The following is a 23,797-nucleotide window of genomic DNA, read 5'->3' as shown; positions in this document are numbered from 1 at the left end:
GCTTCTGACCAGCAAGTAGGCTGCAATATTAACGGTGGAGGGCCAACATTAAAAAAAACAGCTTAAAAATTTCATGGAAGAAGAAAAGAGGGTTCATCAGACAAAAGCAGCTCTGTGCATACTTTGATGGAAAAAAATTCATGGCAAAATTCATGTAATCTCTGTTCTTTCAGTTTTTACTTTGATTGGCGTAGGTTTACACAGCATAGATTCCTAATTCATTAGGAAGGCTCAAACAAATGAATTCAGGCTGATGCATGCTGGGATTCCTGGTCCTGATGGGATTTGCTGTACACTCCATAATGCCATGTGTGAAAGAATGCAGCCTGTTTTATTTAGTTAACAGCTCTCTAACAGCATCTTCTGAAGACGTCAACAAAATATTTCTAGTGAGGGAAAAAAAGGAAAGAACATTCAGAAATTAACATGTCCATGGATTAGTCATGAGAAACATCGCAACACACCCAGCATTTTTATACTTCTAGTCTGATCCTTTTTTATTATTATTAATTTCTATTTATTTTATTTTTAGAAGAGATGGAGTAAAAAAGGAATGTTCAAGACAGGAAGAATAAACTTTTATGTTATGACTGGGCTAACTGTTGTGCTGCAGAGTTGAAGGTCATTCTTTTGACTTCAGAAGTGGCTACTCTGGGACTGGTCTGTGTGAGAATAGAGTTGGTCTCCTTTATGTCCTGACAACTTGGTACTATGCTGTTTGTTTCCTTGTAGTAGGCATGCAGACTCCAGTGTATTGTTTTCTTTTTCTCCTAGAAGCAGCAAGGCAGCAGCCACTGAGCTGCCAATAAATATTACATTAAGAAATGTTCTCTTCATAGTCAGAAGAGAGACAGAAGTATCTGTTGAAAGTCCTTTGGGAGAGTGGGATTTGATGCCCCATTGGTGCAAATTGCTGCTTATGCGCCCATCCCAGTATTCTTGGCAAAGATGTTTGGCAATAGTGCTGCTGAACTCACTGGAGCTGTGACAACTTAGCTCAGCTGAGATCTGCCCCAGGAGACTTACTAGGTCAGAATTGACCTCCAGGCTGCGGCTATTAACTCCATAAAGGACTTGAACAAACAGTTTTCTTTCCTTTGCCTCAGTTTCCATAAATGTAAATAGATTCTGCTAAGATCCATCACAGTCTCACCATTTGTCAGGCATAGTTAAACCTGCTGGAGAATATAGTATTAAACAGCTATATAGATATGTGATGGAAACACAAAGGTGGAGTGAGACTTCTGGTGGATAATGGGATGTTAGAAAAACAAAAACAAAGCAAGACAGCAGTCCAGAAAAAGAACAGCATCAGAAACTGAGCTCCCAGTTGTGAAGAATCAGCTTCACCTCTGCCTGCATGACAGTTTGCCAAGTATCTGAGCCTGGAAATTCAAAGAAAGATTGCAAAATAAGTCTTGCCTTTCCCAGGTAAGGATAGGTACTTTCTTCGGTAGAAGTTAAAAAATTTTGTCAAATTAGGTAAAGTGTTATGTAACATCCATTTCATTTCTGCTGTATTACCCATTTTTTTCTGTCAGAAATGCATTTTAGATTAATTTTTAATGTTCTTGCTTTTAGTATCTTTGAATCACTTCAGTCTGCCTGCTGACTTTGGGCTCCTGGGGGAGGAGGAGCTGCATGAGCTGAATACTACTGTGCTGTCAGATACCGTGACTGAAAAGGGAAGGTGCAGCTCAGGACTAATTCAGGACAGGCTGAATGTGGCAATACCACACATTTTCTCTTAGACATGAGTGGAAGATAGCAAACACTGTCACCTGAGAGCATCCACAAGAAAAACTTCTGAGGAGTATGAGATGCCTGTTGGCTGTGTCCTAGAGGGAGAGTGGAGAAAACAGCACAGGCACAGTGTGCCCCTGAACTCTGAATAGAGGCAGGGCCCTTTGAGTCTTCATGTTAATTGTAGTACACAGAATGATTTTTGCTACAAAGTTAATATTTTTTCTCAATCTTTTTTTAGCAGTGAAGCAATTAAAATATTCATTCAGCATATTGTGCTTTAAAAATATAATTCACAAAGATCAGCAGGCATGTTTTCATTCTGTTGTTCCTGATATTACTCATCACACCAGAACAATTTGTGTATTTTTTAAACATGTTCTTTCTTCTGTCGGATCTTGTTTCTTTTCAGAGGTTGAAGTGTGAAGCTCACTGGTTGATTCACCTTTTGTAGAAATGATGGGCAAGTTTTTGTTCCTAGTCTTGTTTCAGTAAATGTCATCTATTTTGTCGCGTAGGTGGCTCTTCATGTAGTATGCTTAGTCTTGAATATCTGGTTGTAAGGGGAAACAAACGTATTTTAATTTGAAGATTAAATGGTGATGGATTATAAAAACAAGCAAGCAGACAAACCTCACACCCCCACCCCACCCCCACCCCTTCCAGATAAACTTGGTAAATTTTTTTCCAGGCTTGGAAAGGAGCAAATGATTTCGTTGCAAGTCACCTTGTTCACACGGATGAAGTTTTGACCAGGGAGATGTATTGCAACACCTTTTCTCTTTGGTCTGTTTTTCTGGTTTTTAAACTGAAGAATGTCACAGTTTCTTTAAGCAGCAGAAGCATGGACTCTCAAAAAGATTAATGAACTTTTCTGTCTGAAGTTGATATGTTTTACTAATGTCCATTTATCTCTCTGCACACTCCATGTGGTGTTGGTTGCTGTAGTCTTCCAGGTGACCTGCATATTGCTTAGAAAGTTGGATGTGATATACTGATATAATGCCTATTTCAGGGAAAATAGTTTATCTTTAAACACTACCACTCTGCATTTAGCCCAAAGCTGTGTTGTAACTGTGTAACATGAAAACTTTAATACTGTAACATCTCGGCATGTACACTTTTTAATTACAGAAATGCTCTATTGCTGGTTCTTGCTGTTATTACAAAAACAGGAATATGCCAGATAAACCAGCAGAAGAAAGAGAGAATTTTTGTTTTATCAGTGAGTAATTTTGTATAGCTTGGTTTTGGAACCTTAAAGGCTGAATCCTTTCTCAGTCTTTATTTGCAGTGAATCATAGAATCATTTAGGTTGGAAAAGACCTTTAAGATCATCAAGTCCAACTGCAAACGTAACACTACCAGGGCCTACTAAAGCATGTCCCTGAGCACCACATCTGCACATCTTTTAAACACCTCCAGGGATGGTGATTCCACCACCTCCCTGGGCAGCCTGTTCCAATGCTTGACCACCCTTTCAGTAAAGAATTTTTTACTAATATCCAATCTAAACCTCCCCTGGCATAACTTGAGGCCGTTTCCTCTTGTCTTATGGCTTGTTGTCTGGGAGAAGAGGCCTACCCCCACCTGCCGACAGCCTCCTTTCAGGTAGCTCTGGAGAGCAGTAAGGTCCCCCCTCAGCCTCCTCTTCTCCAGGCTGAACAACCCCAGTTCCCTCAGCCGCTCCTCACAAGACTTGTGCCCCAGACCCTTCACCAGCTTCATTGCCCATCTCTGGACACGCTCCAGCACCTCTACACCCCTCTTGCAGTGAGGGGCCCAAAACTGAACACAGTATTTGAGGTGCAGCCTCAGCAGCACTGAATACAGGGGGATGATCCCTTCCCCTGTCCTGCTGGCCACACTGTTGCTGATACCAGCCAGGACTCTGTTGGCCTTCTTGGCCACCTGGACACACTGCTGGCTCATGTTCAGCCGGCTGTCAGCCAGCACCCCCAGGGCCTTTGCCTCCAGGCAGCTTTCCAGCTGCTCTTCCCCAGGCCTGTAGCATTGCATGGGGTTGTTGTGACCCAGGGGCAGGACCCGGCACTTAGCCTTATTGAAGCTTATGTTAGGTTCGTGAAATGCCATACATTGATTGTTCCTAAATATTTGAAGTTAATAAGCATGAATTTCTAATAAATTTAAGTATGCTTTGTTTAACCATTTCCTAGTCCCAAGCCTCTTCTCTGCAAAGAGCCTTAAGAATGAATGCCTATGCAAGAACAGCTTCACAAAGAATTGGAAACTTTTTCATCATAAATGTTTATTCTAAGATTAGTTTTTCTCCTTTCCCTTCAGTTTTGAAAACACTCTATTTGTATCTGTTTTATTGTCTTATGCAAAATTTTACAATAGTTGGTAAAGTGGCCAGCTAAAATGTCTGGTCAACCTTAGCCAAATGTCTTAGCACCTTAGCTGATAACACACATGGAGAAACTTTTTGACAGAAATGTCTATATAACTTACTTGAAGCTGAAGCATTGTGCTCTTTGGATGTTAGGCATGAATCAGTATAGTTACTGATTACTGTTTACTGTTTGAGGAGCAAATAGTGCCAGAGAACAACAAAGGTGGGTATTTGCAAACAAATTTTATAAGTTGTTCTTGGCATTCTTGAACTTCTTGATCATTTGGCTCAAAGATTTTTGTGCTTTTTCTAGAATGATATTTAATGTAAGATACTGCATTAGAAATTTATTTTGCAGGCTGCCTTAGGAATGAGTAAGACTTCTGTTCTGCATCACTTAAGGGTCTCCCTCAGTCATAACAGAACAAGCTTTTCATTATTTATCCATTATCCTTGTCTTTATGTTTGTGCTGACTTCCTCCTTTTCATCTTTGCTTTTCCCATTTCTTTTTTTTTTTTTTTTTTGATATAACATCCTTGCAAAGACTACAGTAGCTGCCCATATTCCCAGTAATTAAATTTAAAAGGTGGGACTCCTACAATTTTTGTTACATTACATGGGGTTTTTTTGCTTGTTTGCCGTAGTCTTGTGGTTTTTCCTCTACCTTGTGATATGTTACACTCCAAAGCAGGTGATGTTTCTCCAGTGCAGGAGAAATCCTTGCCAAGGCAAACCTTGCTAAACCTTGAGAAACCTTGATGAGGCAACATTCTTGACTAACTTCTGGCTGTTCTTACAGAGGTTCAGGTTTGTCATTATTCAGTTATGTTGACACTGAAAAAAATAAAACAAGGCATCAAAGTAGTGTAATATAACACCTTTGTGGAGCTATCAGCATACCTTTGCTAGTGCATAGCTTACATAAACCACAACTTAATTGCATTGCATAGCATCTATAGTACCAGTGTTCATTCCCTAATTTTATGATTATCACTTTGGCTTGTTTCAGATAAGACGACAAGGCGGAATACAATTACTGGTGGACCTATTGGACCATCGGATGACAGAAGTCCACCGTAGTGCCTGTGGAGCTTTGAGAAACTTGGTATATGGGAAGGCAAATGATGACAACAAAATCGCTCTGAAAAACTGTGGTGGTATCCCAGCATTAGTACGGTTACTCCGCAAGACTACAGATTTGGAAATTAGAGAACTGGTCACAGGTTTGAATCTTTCGCTGTTTTTTGTTCAAACTCTGTATAGGCCCTGCAAGCACAGTTCTGTGCTGCATGCCACTTGCTTCATCAGTAACTTATTACCATCTTCTTCGCCATAACAAAACATTTTCAAGCCCTTTGGATATATGTAATGTATGAATAGCTTTTATCAGTATCATGCAGGCAGTTTACAGATGTAGGCATGGTTTCCACTGACAGTTGCTGGTCACTTTGTTCTTGGTTAGCTGTGAATATTCTTGCAGGAGATGTGCTCCATACACAGATAAGTTGTGGGGGGAATCCACTGCTCTCCCTCCTGTCTGTTGTAGGGCTGCACCTGCAGAAGTCAGGTTTTACTCAATTTTCTTAGAAACTGTTACTCATTTCTTTTATATCTGGTATATTGACAGGGAGAATTTGTTTGAGGGGTTTTGTACCTTTCTTGTGGTTCTGATAGGAAAATGGAAAAGATGGACAATGTCATCTTCTGAAGCCTTTTTTTTTAAATTTGGTAGCATGCTGTGTGATGTATGTTAGATATGCATGTAGTGGTAGAGTATTTCTTTATATAGTATAATCTGATCTTTTTGAGATTGTTTGGACTTTTTCGTAATGAAATCCAAGGTGGGGAAAGATGTTCAGAAATACAGAATTGCTGTCAAACAACGCCAGCTTGGAATGTTTGGAGATTTTTTTCTCCCGTGTTTCCCCTAAGCTATCCTGTTTAAAATGCAAAACAGAAGCTAGATATTTTTTCCAAATTTTTCACTTTCTGATTTCAATTTTATTTGATTTCTAATATCAATGTGGTGATTAATTTATTGCTACAAATAAAAAAAACTTACGATCTTTTCATTATCCTGTTTTACAATGCCTGTATTTCCATTATGATTTTCCTACTAAATTATGTAAGAAAATTTCTCATTTCTGTCATAGAAGCATCAGAGTACACGTTACATCTATGCTTCTGCAGAAATTACTTACCCTTGTGGGTCAGGCCTCATTTAGGATGCAGTTTATAAGATTATTGTCCTTTGGTTGACTCCAGGTTCCTTCCTTGAGGGTGTCTGAATAAACTACACGGTGTTTATTAAATGTAGATATTTATATTTAATTTTGTTTCTTAGTTACAACACCTATCATCTCATACTTGTTAGTCAGGATTAATGGGGCGGAGATACTGCGTTACATGAGCTCGGATGGTGCCTCCTGCAGAGTGACAGAATTACTGACAGATCTAATAAAGTGTAACCACCGCTTCAGATTCAACATACTTGTTTGTCTCTCGGTTATGTTGTCTTGTGTCCTGGCTCCAGGGAACATTCTGCCTATTTATTCTGAGTAGTAAGTGGCAAACTGCTAATGAACATCAGCAGTATACCTCAGCAGTCACAGTGGCACTTCTCTTGCTGTCTGTAGACAGGGCACATAATGTCATTAGGTCATTTAAATAAAAGATACTAGGCTACAGTTTACATTCCTTCCATTGCACAGTATGTTGTTAAATTTTCCTGAATCCCAACAGAAAGAAAGGGGGAGGATGCTAGCATGCCTTCAAGCTGTTACTGCTGAGATGAGCAGGTCCTGACCAGCGATGGCAGGCAGTAGCCAGCCTTTGTATGGGTAGGTGCACCTCCCAGGAATGGTGAGCATCAGGAATGCTGGACATCTGTGAAGGGGGAGCAGCGCAACATGGTGACCCTGAGGAATGGAGTCAAAGTCGGTGGTATTTCAAGATTTTATTCCTAGGCCTGGTTTTGTATTGTTGTTTTGGGTTTTTTAATAGCCAGTAGATCCCGGAAGGCCACTGCTTGCCCTGCCCAGGGTTTGAGCCTTTTGGAATGAAATCATAGGCCTTTGCTTTGAAAATGCTAAGCTCCTTTCCAAAGCAAGGCTCATTGCTGCTTCTCTCATCTTGTATCTCTTAGAAAACAGGCTGGAATCATGCTTCTGAATCAGTTCTCGTTTGTTTTTTTGTAAAGTGTTATAGTGTGACAGCTTTCCCAGCTAAATTCCTTCCCTCTGTCCTTTCTGGGGAAGGAAAGATGGCTCCTGCAGCAGCTGCCTCAGTGATGAAAATTTGGCTTGGTGGTGGGCACAAGGGAAAATAAATGAAGTTCCTCCTGCTTTCTGCTAGCCTTCCTGTTTTCAGGTGGCAGAAAGATAATTGTTTCAGTAGTGCCACTGTAGCCTCAAGGAAGTACAGAGAAAGTAATAGCAAGTGTGTGTTTTAGCCTTGAGCCTTTCCATCTCCTGTTCATTGTGCAGCCTGTTTACATAAGAGCTGTTCTTGTTTGTTACTTTCAGAGAAGGAACAAAGTTCCTGCCTTAGGAAGTCATACAGGCTGTGTCATCACTGCCTCTAAATACTCCTCCAGCATTTGTCCTCAGAGTGCTTCTCTTAGGTGGGAAAGTGTCATTATCATGGTTGTAAAGATGGGGAACTGAGCCTATCAAGTCTAAACAACCTGTCCAGAAATCTGGCAAGATGAAGGTGTGAAATCACTCTTGAGTAGGCACTTGGCTGTGAGGGAAGAAATATGGGCAGGGCAGGTTTTTAGCAGCTCAATATGTCTGAACCTTAGCGTCACCTGCCCCAAGTACCGTGAAGCGCTGCCTGCCAGAGTGGAAGTTACGATGTTAGTTTCTTCCTCAAAACACACACATTTTCTTCCTTCTTGTTGCTTCTCTCTAAGGAAATATCTCAAGACTGGTTTTGGAAGTTTTTTTTTACCTGCAGACCAGCTTTCTAGCCCTGTCTATAGCTCCTTGCTTGTCAGGATTGCCTTCGATGCATTTGTGGGTTTTCCTCTTTTCAGAGATTTCTTTCTGCCATAATCTCTCCAAAATGGAGTTTTTCACTTCTTCATTATCTTGTCTTTCTCCTCAGCAGCAGAGGTCTTGGCCTAATGCTGGAAAACCTTAACATGCTCAATTTTTTTATTGAGCAAACTGAACCTCGTTGCAAAGTGATAGTGCTTCAAGGCTTTCTCACTTGGAGCAAATGATTTCAGTGCAGGTTTCCATGTAGAAGCCATGAGGGAAGTCTGCTGCCTGGCTGTTGCAAAATTAGATAGTGTTAATGTCCAGGAAATACTTCGTAATGTACTGAAAGTGTACTCTTCCAGAAACACTTCCACAGTCGCTGTTTCTTACTAGAAGAAGCTGGATAAACAGAGGTATAGCAATGAATGTATACATTTATGCAGAAGTGGAATACTCTGATAGAAATACAGATTTTAGCATGGCCAACAACCTCTGGTAATTTCCAGAAACTCAAGGAGAACCTGTATTACGATACCTGGTTTCATGTAGGTCTGTAAATGAAAAGAAATTGGCATGAGCTGGATGCACTGTACTTAATGTAGCCATCTTCACCCCAGCGCTGTGCCACTAATTTCCACAGTAGCTCCTGTTAATGGGAAAAAAATAAAAGCCTTCTATTTTAAAATAATTAAATGTTAACACTTTCCTAATAAATATAAATAGACCAGAACACAGTACAAAATTAGCACAGATCCTGCAGATGGTAGAAAAAAATGTTTTCCCTTGTTAATAATGACAATGAGTAGCTGATTTGTGATTCTCTTGCCTTTCCCAAGTTAATTATGAACTCTTCCACAAAATTCTATTTTAGCATTCTTTCTATTTGTTTTGCTATTGGGAAAAATAAATAATAAAAAAAAAGAGAGGCATGAAAAATGTGTAGTGTTAGCAAAGATAACACAGGAATCCTGTTGATGCCTTGTGAAGAAGGTGAGATAAGCAGCTGTTGCTAGCTCCAACCTGTGCTTGCTCCCTGTGCTATCAGCTCCATCTGGTACCTCGGTACCTGTCTCAGACAAAATGATTTGAACTGCTGTTCTTCTCATTTTGACAAACAAAATCCATTACAGCTAAAAGCACAGTTTCTACCTGTGAACAATAACCTAGCTGAATTAGAAATAACTCTGTTTAAAGAGGCCCCTTATATGACTGTATCACCCGTTTTCAAACTGTATATACCATATTTGATTGAAAGGTAAAAGGGGATGATCCACTTTCAGAAGGCACATGATGATAAAAAAATATAGCTATAAATAATGACATGGGAAATTGTTTCTTCCTGTGCTGGCAACCAGCCTGCTGCTTATTTTAGTTGACATTAAGGTGTCAGAGATTTAACTATTGTCTACTGAAAATAAATAAATTATGGAAATTACCACATTTACAAAACAAAATAGTTTCAAAAGCATAAACAGTCTAATGCTATACATATACACTATATTTAGATAGATAGACATGGACTTTGTATATTTAATTCACTTTTCTATTCACTGAATCAAAAAGCATCTGTTCCATTCCTGAAAAAAAAAATTGTAAGATGTTTTGTATGTAGGTTCCTTTCAAAGAGGCACTAGTTTTCCAAGTGTATTTGGCCCATTGTCAGGTTGGGCAGGAAAAATTTTTCATTTACTTTCCAGATTTTGGATTCCAATATTAATTACTGTTGTCTTTAATTTGAGCTGTGGCCAGTTTGTGTTTTGGCTTGGTTGGTCCTCTGTTGTCACCCCATGTTATGCAACATTGTTATGTTGTGTTCTGTTTTTAGTAGATTTCACATATATAATGCAGTATTTATAACCTTATTGATAGTCTGTCAGTGTTACTGAAAGCAATTATATGTTGTAGCCCTTGTATCTATCTGGTTTGAGGTAATGGCTGCAGTTTAAACCTCCTTTTGATTGCATACTCCTTATTAGTATGTGCATAAATTGTTGGCAGGTTGGTCAAGACACTATAGAAGGTCCCTTTGAGCCTTGCATATGTCTTTGCTAATCAGCATAATTGCAAGTGAGCAACCCTGCAGTGATGTGTAAAGCAGGTTTAAGGGAGTATTCTATTTAAATGGACCTTTTGGCTTACTTCAGTGGAAGATTTATTATGCTCTATTTTTATTAAAGTAATTCTGACCACTTCTTTAGAATTTTTAACTTCCTAGTACAATGGCAATTCTTCTGTTGGGGCTTCCCAAAGTCAACACCACACACGTGAAGTTGTTTCCTATTTGTGATGTTATTTTCTAAATGGACTTTGTTAAGTATTACACTTGTGACTCTTTTGTATAGTAAATCATATTTAACAATATTATGGCAGAAGACTGACTAGTGCTTTGGATCTTGAAGCAATTTATCAATTTAATAATTTTCTGCGAAAGTGCCCTTGACATTAGCTTAGTTACTGGAGTGTGTAAACACAGATGTGAAATTTTATTGTGATATAAACATTCATTTAGAGGTGGCAACTATTTGTAACCCTATTGCTCTTCAGAAATTTGATTTGAAAATGAGTAAAGGATGGTTTATCGCACTCTGAGGTTACTTCACACAGACTTAAGTAAAGAATCAAACTCTCCCATGAGTTGCATTCTTACAGTATTTCACCTAGATGTAATTCTTAAAATCTCTACTATATCCTTTTTTTTTTTTTTTTTTTTTTTTTTTTGGCATATCCTGGATATCACAAATTTTTCAAACAGACAATGTGAAGAGCCATCTATGTGCTTAAATTCTCATGATGGTGTAACTGCTGCGACAAGGTTGACATACATTTGGTTCAGTATAAGCTTAACTAAGAGAGTAAGACTGCCAAGTATCATTTGAGGCTCGTAACTCTCATCTAGTTAAAGAAAATGGAGGCATGGGATAAATGCAGAAAGTGTACAAACGCCTCTTAAGATGCAGCTCTGTGAATTAGTTTCTCCTCTGCCTCCAACACCCAATCGCAATGTCCTGTCAAGTTAAGGAAATTAGGGAGGTTAAGTGTGGAGATAGCTGCTAGAACAAAACACAGCTTTCAGAAGGGCTTGTTTTTATTTTGGCAAGAAAAGACGTTCTTGCTTAGTTTCTCCTCTGCAGATAGGCAGATTTTCTGCAGTAACTTTAAACAAATGCTTTGAGGAACTTCCCAAGCACAGAGACAGGTGACTTAAAGACTTTAAGCTTAATTATTTTTTAAATGCTATTATTTAAAAATAGGATAAGATTCACAGCTTTCAAATCTGCTTGCTTAGGCACTAAGATTTGCTTGTATGTTTTAAACGCTTTTCATTCAAAAGGGAGGTGTGAAGGGTACCAGCTGTAATAAATCTTTCCTACACATTCTTTATATGGATGTAATTGCAAATACAATATCCAAACATGATCAGTTTTAAGAGTTGATTCAATCTTTTGGACTAATTTACTTCTAATTATTTTTTTGAAATAACACTACTTTCAACACCAACAAAATTATTTGTGTGCTGGAAATTTGTATCTGTTTACCCTGGATTGAAGCCAATGACTGAATGCGGGATTACATATTAGGATTTCTTTAGTATTTCTTTCTTCAAGTACAAAAGCCTTTATATTTCCTAGAAGTTGCGTAAGTTTGACTCCCTCCCATTACTTCAGATACTTTCAAGCAAGGATTCTTCAACCTCTGCCCCGAGTTTTGTGAACCAGTGAGAATTTCATACAAAATGCCAGACTCTCTGTCAAATCTACTGCACGTTTCAGATGGCAGTAGAAACATGCTTTGCGTCTCACACCTCAAACTTTGCACAGAATAGTTTATGGTTCCTTGCTGTTACAGTTAAGATCATGTTAGAGGGAAAAAAGGAGTCCAAGGATTCATGTAATGCAGAAAAACTACCTGTTACTGCTGCCTTAATAAAATTAGGCTTATGGCACACCATTATGCAAAGCTAAACAAAAGCAAATGAAGCCACCTGGTCTGCAGAAGCAGTTGCTAGAGTTAATCAAGCTAAAGGTCCAAGTGCCCCAAAACAACTTCAAGCAACTCAGCTTTGGAGGTCTCACTGAAGTCGTATAAACCCTCTGGCCTGTTACTAGCAATGGCAGTGGCATGGTTAGTGAGCTACAGGGCTGCTCTGCTTTTCGACCCCAGTAATCAGTTAATGTAAGGTTTTATAGAGAGTCTTCAAAATCATTATTGCATCATCATAATTTTTAGAAAATACTTTAAATTAAAAAAAAAATAATAAAAAAACCTATTTGTCCTTCTCCAGACTAATAAGCTGACATTTCACAGTCAGTGGATGTGTTATAACAAGGCACAGCCATGTAAGGAGGAACACCATTGGACATTACAGTATGATACTACAGTCTGGTAAAATTAAATTTTAGGTTTTATCATCACCTACAAAAAACATCGTCATCATTTCTTGAAATGTGGAAGTGATTTCCAAACAAATTCAGAGCAGAAATTAATTAGCATTTTATAAACTCTTCCAATGAACCCATTGTGCAGTCACTTACTGAGACACCAAATCTTCGTACCCATTTTCCTTGCAAATCGGGAAGGTAAAAGGCTGTACAGCTTATACCTACACGTTGTTGGGAAACTGATTTCCAGCCTGTAGGCTACAGTGTCTTCAGGGAATTCTGGAGCCATTCAAAACACGTCCTATTTATAGCTCATATGTCACGGCAAATCTAGAAGTAATTTAATAAATTGTGTAATTTTGCTTCAGAAATTATACTGTCTTACCAAATAACACTTACGCAGACAATATTGACAGTTCAACTGAATTATTTTACACAAAATGTATTACAATTTACTGTCTAATTACAGAACAGTCTTTGTCCCCTTTTTCAATATGCTGTCACTATTTTGGCTCTGAAAATGGGAAAACTCACTAATAGGATTTGCTGTGTTCATGAAGATACATTCTAACTTTTTTGTGAATTACCAGATTAACTACTTCACCCCCTGAAGCTCCCGGTTAGATAAGGAGAGGTTTTTAAATAGATGCTTTCTAAAATCTTCTGCCTGCTATGGTAACAACTGGCTGGGGCACTGATTTATTGTGTAAGGTTGTTACATTCCAAGAATTGTTACAGGTAAAAGGGAACATACTGGTAAAATAGCAATACAAAACCTTCCTCGTGTTCACAGTGCCTCTTTCCCTGGAGGTGACTAGGGGAAAGCCTGAACAAGTCACTGGGGAGTTGAGGTCTTAGCTGGAGCAGAGCGATGCTTGTGGCAGGGACGTCCCTCTTTTCTCTTAGGGGCTGCTTGAGGAAGTTTTCATCAATTTTCCCATCACAGCCTGCCTCCTCCCTGCTTCCCAGGCAAATTCCCATTCACTTGTCCTGAATTTACCACACTCAGTGCCAGCACAAAACTCAAGGTAGTCCCTTTTTGCTCTCTTTTTCTCTCTGGCAGTGGAATCACTCCCATGTATGAACCACATCAACTTCCAAGTCTAAATGAGAAATAACTGTTTTTTCCCTTGTACAGCCAGCGACATACTTCTTCTGTGGAAAATTAATTCCAGTTGCTTTGATTCATATGGCAATGAAACCAATTTCCTAGTTTGCTTGTTAATATGCTACAGAAATTATTCTTATATTTTTTTTTTTTTTTACTTTGGTCAAATCTAAGTTTAAGAGGAAATATCAAACAATGCAGTCTAGAGGGATAAATAGAGGACATCTGTTGCAGCATGTGGCTTGACATAACAACTGTATTGAACTTTTTCAGCAAGTAGTAGTCCTTTGGAAAAATTCAGCTGGACATGTGATTTTAATGCCTCTGACTGAAAAATGGAGTATTAAAACACTTGCAGTTTAAAACCACTTTATAGTTTGAAATGTTTGCCTCTTGCAAAACAAAATCGTCAACATTTATTTTGAAAATAGTTTCTGTTTAGAAACATCTAAATGTTTCGCTATTTTGATTGCAAAATGAAAGTTTGAGGATATGCTGAAAGCTTTTTGTTTTGTGATGAAATTATTTTTTTCACTTTGGCCACTATTTTTTTCTTATTTTTAGGTTCAGAGGCCAACCTCCCTTCTTCCTTCCACAATAATCTTACTTTCAGTGCTGTCTCTATCTTAGATAACAGTTTTAAGATTTGGTTGGTAAATAAGTGTATCCTCTTTCCCCCCCCCCCCCCCCCCCCCCCAACTGTACAATGAGCCTTTCATCATGTAGGTATATGCAACAATAGACAGGACTAACTTCCTAACTGGTTCTTGTGAGAAAGGTGTTTGGTACTTAAACCTGTAACTTGATGTTCAGTTTTAAATATAACATTTTTGTTCTCTGTATTAGGGTGTCTTACCAAACATATATTTTGGTCTTGCGTGTGAGAAGAAATTCTTCAGTAAAACAGATGTGTAAGCATTAAAAAAAAATAATAATCTTTGCATTTATATATGCATCCTTGTTTGATTTCCTTGTTTTCTAACAAAGTATTTAATTGGGAATGGTATTGTCATTAGTCACATGTTGGGATGAAATTTTGTTTGAAAGCAGTTGATTTTTTTTTCTGTGTTTCACTTAGAATTAATTGCTTTTAGTTTGGCTTCTGTGTTTGATGGGACCAGTTTCATCACTTAGGATCAGTTAGGAAAACAAGTTAAGCAGGAACCACTGTTCTTTCCCCAGTAATTCCTTCTACTAATTCCTCTACTGTCTAACATTAAAGTTAATAAATGTCTAAACTTCTTGTCCGACAGTTCTTCCCTTCCACAGTTACATGTTATTTTAAACTGTACAGCAGAAAGAGAGCAGCAATGTTAGGTCAAAATTCAGTCCTGTGAGAAGAATACAGACATTTCAATTAAAGCAATAGCATTTGGACAGAATTTATTTGCAAACAATATTAAAATTCGTCCCTCCATTTTGTTTTAATAAAATCCTAGATGTAATTTTGGAATGAAAAGAGCAGTAATTGAGAAAGAAAGTTAGTTTTTCATAGGAAATGTTTATATTACTTCTATATAGTCTTGTGCTTGTATGTATCATGATCAAGCTGTGTTTGTTTTTAATTTTAAAAAAAAACAAAAACACAAAACCCAATAATCTTTATTTTCTATGGAAGTTTTTGCTCTGTAAGGCTATGAGTGGTTGCAAAGGGAAAAAAAACCATCTGGCTACAACTTCACGTACTGTTCCCGAAGCCCCTGGCTGCTTAAGACATTTACTGAAACCCAGTCTTTCTCAATTTGAACTTTTCATGGGTCATCTTACACACAGATAGAAAACCACCTCTGTGCATGTAAATAAGTGAATTACAAGAAAGGTGCACATAAGTATTCATTCAGTAACCAGATAAAATTATTTCAAGAAAACTGGTGAAACTTCTTCCTCTGTTATGCCAATTTTAAACTTATTTTTATAGTGTACTTTTAAGGAGCTGTCTTATGAACTGCGAATTGCTCAGGTGCCAGAATTCGAATCAGCCACTGGTTGTTTCCTATAGGAAGTCTGTTACCAGGACCAGTTCCTCCCCTTGACGGTGAGCGGGCTGTGAAATCTTACCGTGCTTTGTATTAAGGCGTGTTGGGGTTGGTATCCAGCATCTTTCCAGCAGAGCTGCTGCAGCGCGTGGGGAGCGCAGACCCTGCTGCCAGGGCGCGGGTCCAGCCCTGCAGGGCGGCGCTGCACCGACGGGGGCGCCAGGGGGCAAAGCCGAAGGAAGAGCCAGAAATCACTTTTCTAGCACTTGACAGCGTGGGGTAGAAGATGCTTTTCCTGCAGACTCCAGCAAAAGATCCCTTGTGTTTGTCTTCTGTGCAGGGTATTTAGCTCTCAGATTGCATTCTTAATTGTCATGTTCATGAGGGAAACTCCCTCTAGTACCCATGTGTGCACCTTCAGTGTATAAACCAAACAACCTGCCAACGCTGTTAGCTCTTCCTTGGATGCGGTCTCCCAGCACTACCAAATGACATTCTGCATCAGTCCATGACCAAACTATTAAATTAAGATGGAAATTAAAAGCCTAGATGAGTTGGAAGGCTTTTAAATTTTTATAAAGAATATTAAATGAGAAAAATCTTAGTATAACTTTAAGGTCGACTTAAACATACCAAATTCAGAAAAACCAAAGTCTTGCTTCTCCCAATAATACTTCTTTACTTACAATCCTTTTTAACGTATAATTTATTTCGCAAAGTACATCTTTTGCAGCAAAATGAAAAGATAAAATACACAGTGGTAGTGTGGCAGGGGCAGTGCTTTTTAGCAAAGCTGCCTTTTCCAGTTTCTTGTTTTCCTTTTATATTTGTAGTCTTAAGTTGTTCTAATGTTATCCCGAATCTGGGTTCTTCACCCAGTGCGCAAGAGCCGATCCATGCACAAAGTGGAGGTATTTGTTTATGGCATGTCTGTGCAGAAATGGGTGCCGGGTGCTAAATCCACAAAGCTAGCACACCTAGTAAAAATTTCTATACACTTGTAACAATTATTTACAATTACGTTTAATCACAATTAATTCTCATTTGTTGATACAAGCCTCATCTCCATTTAAAGGTACAGTGTGGGTTTTTTCACTAGGCATGTTATGTGGGGAGGGGGCTTTGTTAGTAGGGGGTTCTCTTTACTCAAAGGTGCATCTTTGAGTGGTGGTGGATCTTAGGATAGTTCGCACATACTTCCAGTATTTTTTTATTTAGTCTCATTAATTATTTGGTTCTCCTTGAGCTTATCTTGTTGTGGCCCAGCTTGACATATTTATGGTATCTGTTCCTTCTCCCAAGGCCATGTTTTGTTACCTGTTTGTAAGCATTTAGCTAACATCCTCCGTTTTTCAAATTCTTTCTTGTTCTTCACTACAGATGTTTACTTTTCCCCCCCTCTCTTTTTTGTCTTTAAAGTAAATAATTCTTAGATCACAGAGGGGCTTGTTTATATGTATAAAGTAATATTTTGTGGTAGCATTAAAGTCATGCACTGAATAATTGTTAACACTTTCCTGATTTTGCACACGCTCTCTTGCTAGGGTGATATTTTTGCATGGAAGTGTTTGATCTCTATTTTCTTAACTTGGAATGGAGTAAGGATAGCATGTGGCTCATCTGGTCTTTAGTTATATATGGCTATAGATGCACATATGTGAGTACTAGTTCTAAGTAAAACACTGGTTAAAAAATGCACTGAAGAGTTTAATCAGGATGAGTTTCAGCTCCAGCCTGATTCAGAGATGATGGGTTTTTGTCTCAGACTGCTCCATTAAATTGAGTCCCTCCAAATTTTTAAATACTTTGCTTCTTTAGGGTAAGTGGTACAGAACCTATTGCAATAGCTTAAATTAATTTATGTAAAACGGAGTGCTGTTTCTAAGCTGAAAGTATTGTGGACAAGCTCTGTCTGCAGTAACTTCTCATCAGCCTGGACTGTGTTTTTAAAAGACTTGGTCTTGTCTTCAGTCTTCTGGACTTTGGCTAAGAGAAAGATAAAGTTTTCCTGGTTCTTGGTTCTCTCAGTTCCCTCCTCCAGTGGCAACAAATTTAAGTTGCCTTAATTAAGATCTGTGTGTAGTTTTCCTTATGAACTGTATCTGTACAGTTATGTCTTTGAAAAGGTTGATTATAACCTTTTTCAAAATTTATAGCCAGTTTTTAAATCTGATTGTCTTTGCTTGTGAAAGGCCTTCTTATAATAGATGATTTTCATTTGGTGTGTTAAATAACATTTTGAACATAGTAGATGCATGCCCTCTGATAAATTACTCCAGAAGATGTAGCTTGATACAGCAATATCTCCATAGTGAGCACTCCTGTAGACTCCCCAGTCCTTTGTCTGATGTCTGCAAGACTGCTAGTTGGTACTCAGACACAAAATCCATCTTCCAACTGGAACCAGCTGAATGCTTTCAGTACCAGTTTCTCCTTAGTTTTGAATGCAGAATGGGATTGCAAGATGCTTTCTTCTGTTTGCTTCAGTTCGTTATATGTAAGGATGAAAAACTTCAACCTGCAAATAGACATGATCAGTCTGGCATAGCTATTTTTCTCTTTCTATGAAGCATCCAACACAATCTAAAGTGATCTGCAAATGGGAAGACAGAACGCCTACTCTGAATGCCTTACAACCTTAAAAGCAAGGAGGAGATAAGATACTATGAGCGCTAGTGACTGGATATGAGATGTTCAGCACTGATCTAATGGTCAGTCTGTGGATGCTGAACTGTTGAGTTGGACTATTTTATTTGTTGGGTTAACAGCTCTATTCTAGTACGTACACAACAGCATGGGTCCTACTGTTTGTGAGGAATCACTGGTATGCCGAGTCAGGTCCCTCCCCTTCCTGTGGGCAGCTGATGACACACAAGTGATTTAGGGGGCAGCCAAAGCACCTCTTGAGGCTATTCCAGACTTGTTTATTGTGCTCAGAGACCCAGTACAGTCAGGGCTTTCAGAGTAAGGTGGCAGATGATCTCAGTGACAAGATCCTTACGATAATCTTAAAGGGCATGTAATGCATATGTGCTTGAAAAGTATGTTCAGAGTCATATGGAGAAGAAGATGCCCCATAATGGAAGGTGCCTCAAGTAAAAGATTTATTTTCTTATCACTTTCTCTTGCAAAGTCAAGGCAATGGATCATCTTCTTAGACCCCACATAAATCTAGCTCTGGGTCGTCATTTAGTGAAAGTAATGGAAAGTGAATTGCCAATGCCCTTTCATGATTGCAAATCCTTAATTAAGGAAGGGTACAAGGAGGCACTTAAAATACCAACCTCAGCAAGTAGCAGACTCCCACTACTTGTGAGAATAAATTATAATTTTTCAGAATGTTTTTTTTTTCATTAAGGTGGTTGCTAGTACTCAAAGACTTACAATTATATAAAATACATTGTTCTAGCACAGAAGAAGATTATCTTACATCTTAAACTGTATGCGAGTTGCAAAAAATTTGAAGGCTGTGTCAGGCCTACTGAGCAGTGCTCTTTTGCTTGATTCTGCCTTGACTTATAGTCATTTTAGGAGAATGTAGAGCAGCTAATGTAGTCCAGTAATCCCTTCATCCTCTTACTATGAAAATTTAATTTCCAGTTAGTGAAACTAGATCACACTTCTTGGCTTTTGGGTAAATGCGTAGGTTTTTATTTGGATTTGGAGCTTGCCTGTTACTATGGCAGTTCATAGAGCAAAAGCTCATGTACAGTGTCAAGTGGATTTTAAATAGAGAAAAAGGGCTAAAAGATTATTTCTGGGTCTCTCAACTATTGCTGAACACCAAGTTATTGTGATATTTATGTGAATTTACTCTTAATTAGCAAGGACCTAGAGTAAATAGAAAATAGTGTAGACACACATTTTTAAGCATGTTGCTTAGGCAGGTTTCTTGTGTTTGCTTCTTTTGAATTTTTTTCTGCTTTTCCGGTTTATGACTAGTTCTTGAGGCCCAAAGTACTGTTTTGTTGCCATCAAAGCACTCTTTTCTGCTTCATTTCTAAAACAGGACTTCTTCACAAAGAAGCAACACATTGTGGTGCATAAGAACTAAATCCGACCTTGAAGGGGGAAAGGCTGGCATTCTGATTCTCTATTTCTATACCACACACATAATTTACACCTGTCTAGATAAATGTTAAAACAGTGGCAACCACATTGTTTGTACTGACTGAAACCAGCAAAATACTAGGTATTTCAGGAAAAGTAAATGTGCCAATAAAGCTTATTGAGAATAGGTCATAGAAAAGCAAGTATAAATATCTTTATGGCCCTTATTCCTTTAAATATGCTATTGCTTTACATAAAGGCATTCGGAACAGAATTCAAACAGTTTTTCCCCTTTCAAGCAGCAATTCTTAAATGAAAAAATGAAGAGTATTCTTATTTCGGCCTTTTTTTTTTTTTGTCTGTAGCTGAAGTCTGTCAGTTTCTGCCTGTTTACTACATACAGAATATTTTAAGATTTTGTTGGGGGTTTTTATTAGTATGCTAAGAAAATCTTTTACATTAAGCTGCATAACTGTCTTCGCATACACTTCCATATAAAATAATTAAAACATGAAATTGGATGACTGAAACAGTCTCCCTATAGAGGTAATTAATTTTGAAGGGAAACCCAAAGATGTACGTTAATTCCTGTTCATTACACCTGTCCTTCAAAACACAGAACGCTAAAGAAAGCCTTGAGCAAGTGGTGTTCTTGCTGCTTACGTTTATAAATGTCTGAGTCTGTTTGTAAGGTCTTTAGCAGTTTCCTCCCACCACCACTCACTTTGGAATTTCATAGTGTAATGTTCCTATTTGTAACCTCGCGTATACAATGATGATAATCTTTCTCTGTGTTGATTCAAGGCATGATAGCCGTAAAGGCAAAACTCAGTTTTGCCACTCAAGGTTAGGTGTGGGTCCGCTGGGCTACTGTCACTATGGGAAGGAAAGTAGGAAGGAGTAGGGTTGGGTGTATGTTGGCAAGGGGAGGACGAGGACGAGGCAGGCTTGCTCTTCCAGCTGCTCCTGGGAGGACACTGGGCTAAAATAAAAACCACTGCTGCTTCAAACCAGCGTATTGCCCTTTGGCTTCCTCCAGCACTAGTAGCTGCCCGGCAGCACCAGGCTTTTGGCACAGCACAAAAATCAAATGTGTTTTTCCAACAAATATGTAAATATATACAAGGGAATGAAAAGCAGAGTCTCTTGCCCCCAGCAACTTCTTGCCTGTGTTCTGTGTGGCACGTCTCTAGTGGCCCTGATCCTTGCAGCTGTGCTCAGAAAGCTTAGGCTCTTGATTGCTATTCCATTTCTTTGGCACATTGGGAATTTTCACAGAAGGGTTGGGGTTTTTTTAATTCTAGTAAATCTTCTTGTGAGTTGCACCATTAAGCTGGTTGTTTCTGTGCAAAACCAGTAGTATTCTGTAACTCTGTGTAGTAAAGTATTGACAAAATAGAAAATTACTTGCTGGAGTCCAGGATAATACCATACTACTGTATCAGGTTGCGAGGGAAGTCTTTTTCCTTGTAGTATAAACGAGCCTAGACAGTTACTTTCATTACATTGAAGATCACAGAGTTGATGTTTTGTACTCTCAGTGCATATCTATCAACAGTGATAGTCTTAGCATAAATGAGAAACTATTTTCTGCTATTGTTTTTTATTATTATTATTATTATTTAGAAGTAAGAAATCTGAAGTCTTAAGCCCTAAAAATATGCATGTAATACTTCATCATTCCATGTGTGCTTCATAGCCTAAATAGGCCTAGGTCATAACCAGCTGCTCAGTTTTTAGGCTTAGCTCTGAGAAATTTCCAGTGTTCCTGTGACAACTTGTTGTGTATTCAGAGCTGTATTCCCACTGCAAAAGCATGCAGGTATTGTTTAGCCCCATTTACAACACAGTGGGTTTTTTTCTTGACAGAAACACCTTTATTAAGAACACCAACGCTGTGAAATGTGTTGGTTTTTTTTTTTTAAATAAAAACTATTCAGTCTTCATTGCAGGAGTGTTAATAATTAGTCCTTCGCTTTTTTTGTAGGAGTTCTCTGGAATCTATCCTCCTGTGATGCACTGAAAATGCCAATCATCCAGGATGCCCTTGCAGTGTTGACCAATGCAGTGATCATCCCTCACTCTGGATGGGAAAACTCTCCACTCCAGGATGATCATAAAATACAACTCCATTCATCACAGGTGCTGCGCAATGCCACTGGGTGCCTAAGGTGAGTACTGCAACACATTTGTTTTGTCTTAATCATCTTGCTTTGGCTTGAATTGATATTTCTCATTCTTAGGCTTCTGTGAAGTAAATAATTGGTTTGTTTGTCAGCAAAGATGATGACTTTCAGTGCTGTAAACTTGGAAACTAATTAGAAAACAAGGCCATTCAAAAAACAATGTCTGGAAGCGCTGCCGTGGCTTTTCTATATTTTCTTCTCTTAGCAGCTTTGATCAGTCTTTTCATCCAAGCTTGTATATTACAGATATTCTTCTCCTTGTAGATTTGTCCCATCTCCCAGTTGCTTAGTGAAGTCAGTATGTTCTCGCTATTACACCCAATTTAATCAGCACAAAAAGTAATGAAGATGCTCACAAAAAGTAACATGCCTTACAGGTTCCAGATGCCATTGCTGGAGTTACAATAAATATATAAAGTAGGTTTTTTTTCTGCTCCGTGAAGATGAGAAACGGATTTCAATAAGAGACCAACCAATTTAACATTATTCAACTAGGATACTTAAATAGATACTTGACAAGTATGGTATTTATTTATGTTTATATTTGTATGCCAAACTTGCATATGAAACACCAAAGTGCACTTATATAAATATGTCCAATATGATATGCCTGTTTCTAAAAATCACTGTAGATGTAAGAATGAAAATAGGATGAGTAAGAAGTTTCAGTTCTGACAAAACCTTACAAAAGGATTGAGTCACAGCAATTTCTGAATTCCAACGCATATCATGTTTTTGAAATATTTTAACATATTAGGCAAGTTTTTTCAAGCATTGCATTTTTTTCTTTTTTTCTTGTATATTGGAGATTCTGTAGTCTTTCTCAAGAGACATGAAAATTGGTTAGTTAATATTTTTACATACATACATCATAGGAAATTTGTTAGGTGAATAGTATGTATCAGTAATACAATCTGTGTTATTTGCTGCATCCAAAGCAGATATCCATCAAAGAGCAAAATAAAAAAAAACTTCGATAGGAAGCAAAGTAAAACAAATATTTTTTACATATCCATAGCAAGCACCTTTCTGTCTTTGTGCTATTTCATCAAATGGAATGTCTGACTTTCAGAACTAATATTTGAAAAGTTTAAGTGAAAAAGTATTAATTACTATTGATGGTTTATATGTAATTGGAAGAGAAAGAAAGAAGTTAATAACTTCCGTATTGCAAATATACTTGTATCGAGCTTAAATGCAGGTATGTATATGTGAACACCAGCTATTTTGGGATATGTGACTGAAGCTAGGTGTTTGTACCAGAGCTGGATTGATTTTTGAAGAGTTTGGTAGTATAATTATGTTGCATTGCATTCAAATCACTAGAAAAGAAGTTGCTGAAATCACTGTGACAGAAGTCATTTCATAAAGACCTGTACCATGTTATACGTCTCACACTTCCAGTGTTTAACCTGTCTTAGTTAAAGAGCTGCCTCTGGAAGAAGTGTCCATTATAAATGTGGGGCTTTATGGTGCCCCTTCTCTGAATGGGCATGTCCAGTGCTAGTCTCCCCACATTTTAAGCTTTATCTTCCTGTTAATTGTTCCAAACTGCTTCTCAGGGAATGATATCCATCCCTGATCCTGCAAACCTCAGTTCTCGTAGTTGATGGATTCATTGCACATTGGTCTTGAAATCTTTCTTTTTTTTTTTTTAACCTTTCCTTTTTTTTTTTTTTGCGTGTGTGTGTGTGTGTGCACGCGCGCGTGCGCGCACGCACCCATTTGCAAACTGATTGTGAGCTTACTGTAGCCTGCACTTTGGGTCAGCCTGAGGACTTGGGGCCACATGAAAATGGTATGTTGCCTGATCTGTTGCTTTGCAGCAAGGCTTACTACCAAACTGCTTGATGGGATGCTGTCATAGCAGAATGGCTTCTGGTCAGCTTGTGCAAAATAAGCTCATATCTGCCTGCAAAAGACTGTGCATATTGTAACTCCTGAATGCTTCCCAGGTAGCTGTGACAGCAGCTCAAACAGGTGTCCTGAGCAGGTTGGTCTTCCTTCTAAACCCAGGC

The 23,797-nt window shown here is 38.3% G+C and overlaps 1 protein-coding gene across 9 annotated transcripts in view; it reads left to right on the top strand.

Annotated features, from left to right (window-relative positions):
* CTNND2 (catenin delta 2) overlaps positions 1–23,797 on the top strand; it is a 679,304-nt gene that overhangs the window by 521,775 nt on the left and 133,732 nt on the right. For all 9 annotated transcript variants that reach the window (XM_055800247.1, XM_055800253.1, XM_055800250.1 and 6 more), the window contains 2 exons: positions 5,107–5,320; positions 21,581–21,764. In XM_055800247.1, the coding sequence (XP_055656222.1) occupies positions 5,107–5,320; positions 21,581–21,764 (398 nt within the window). The remainder of the gene's footprint in view (positions 1–5,106; positions 5,321–21,580; positions 21,765–23,797) is intronic.

Source organism: Falco peregrinus, chromosome 3, assembly GCF_023634155.1.
Source record: "Falco peregrinus isolate bFalPer1 chromosome 3, bFalPer1.pri, whole genome shotgun sequence".
NCBI classification, from domain to species: Eukaryota; Metazoa; Chordata; class Aves; order Falconiformes; family Falconidae; genus Falco; species Falco peregrinus.
This window is presented reverse-complemented; position numbering and strand designations above follow the sequence as displayed.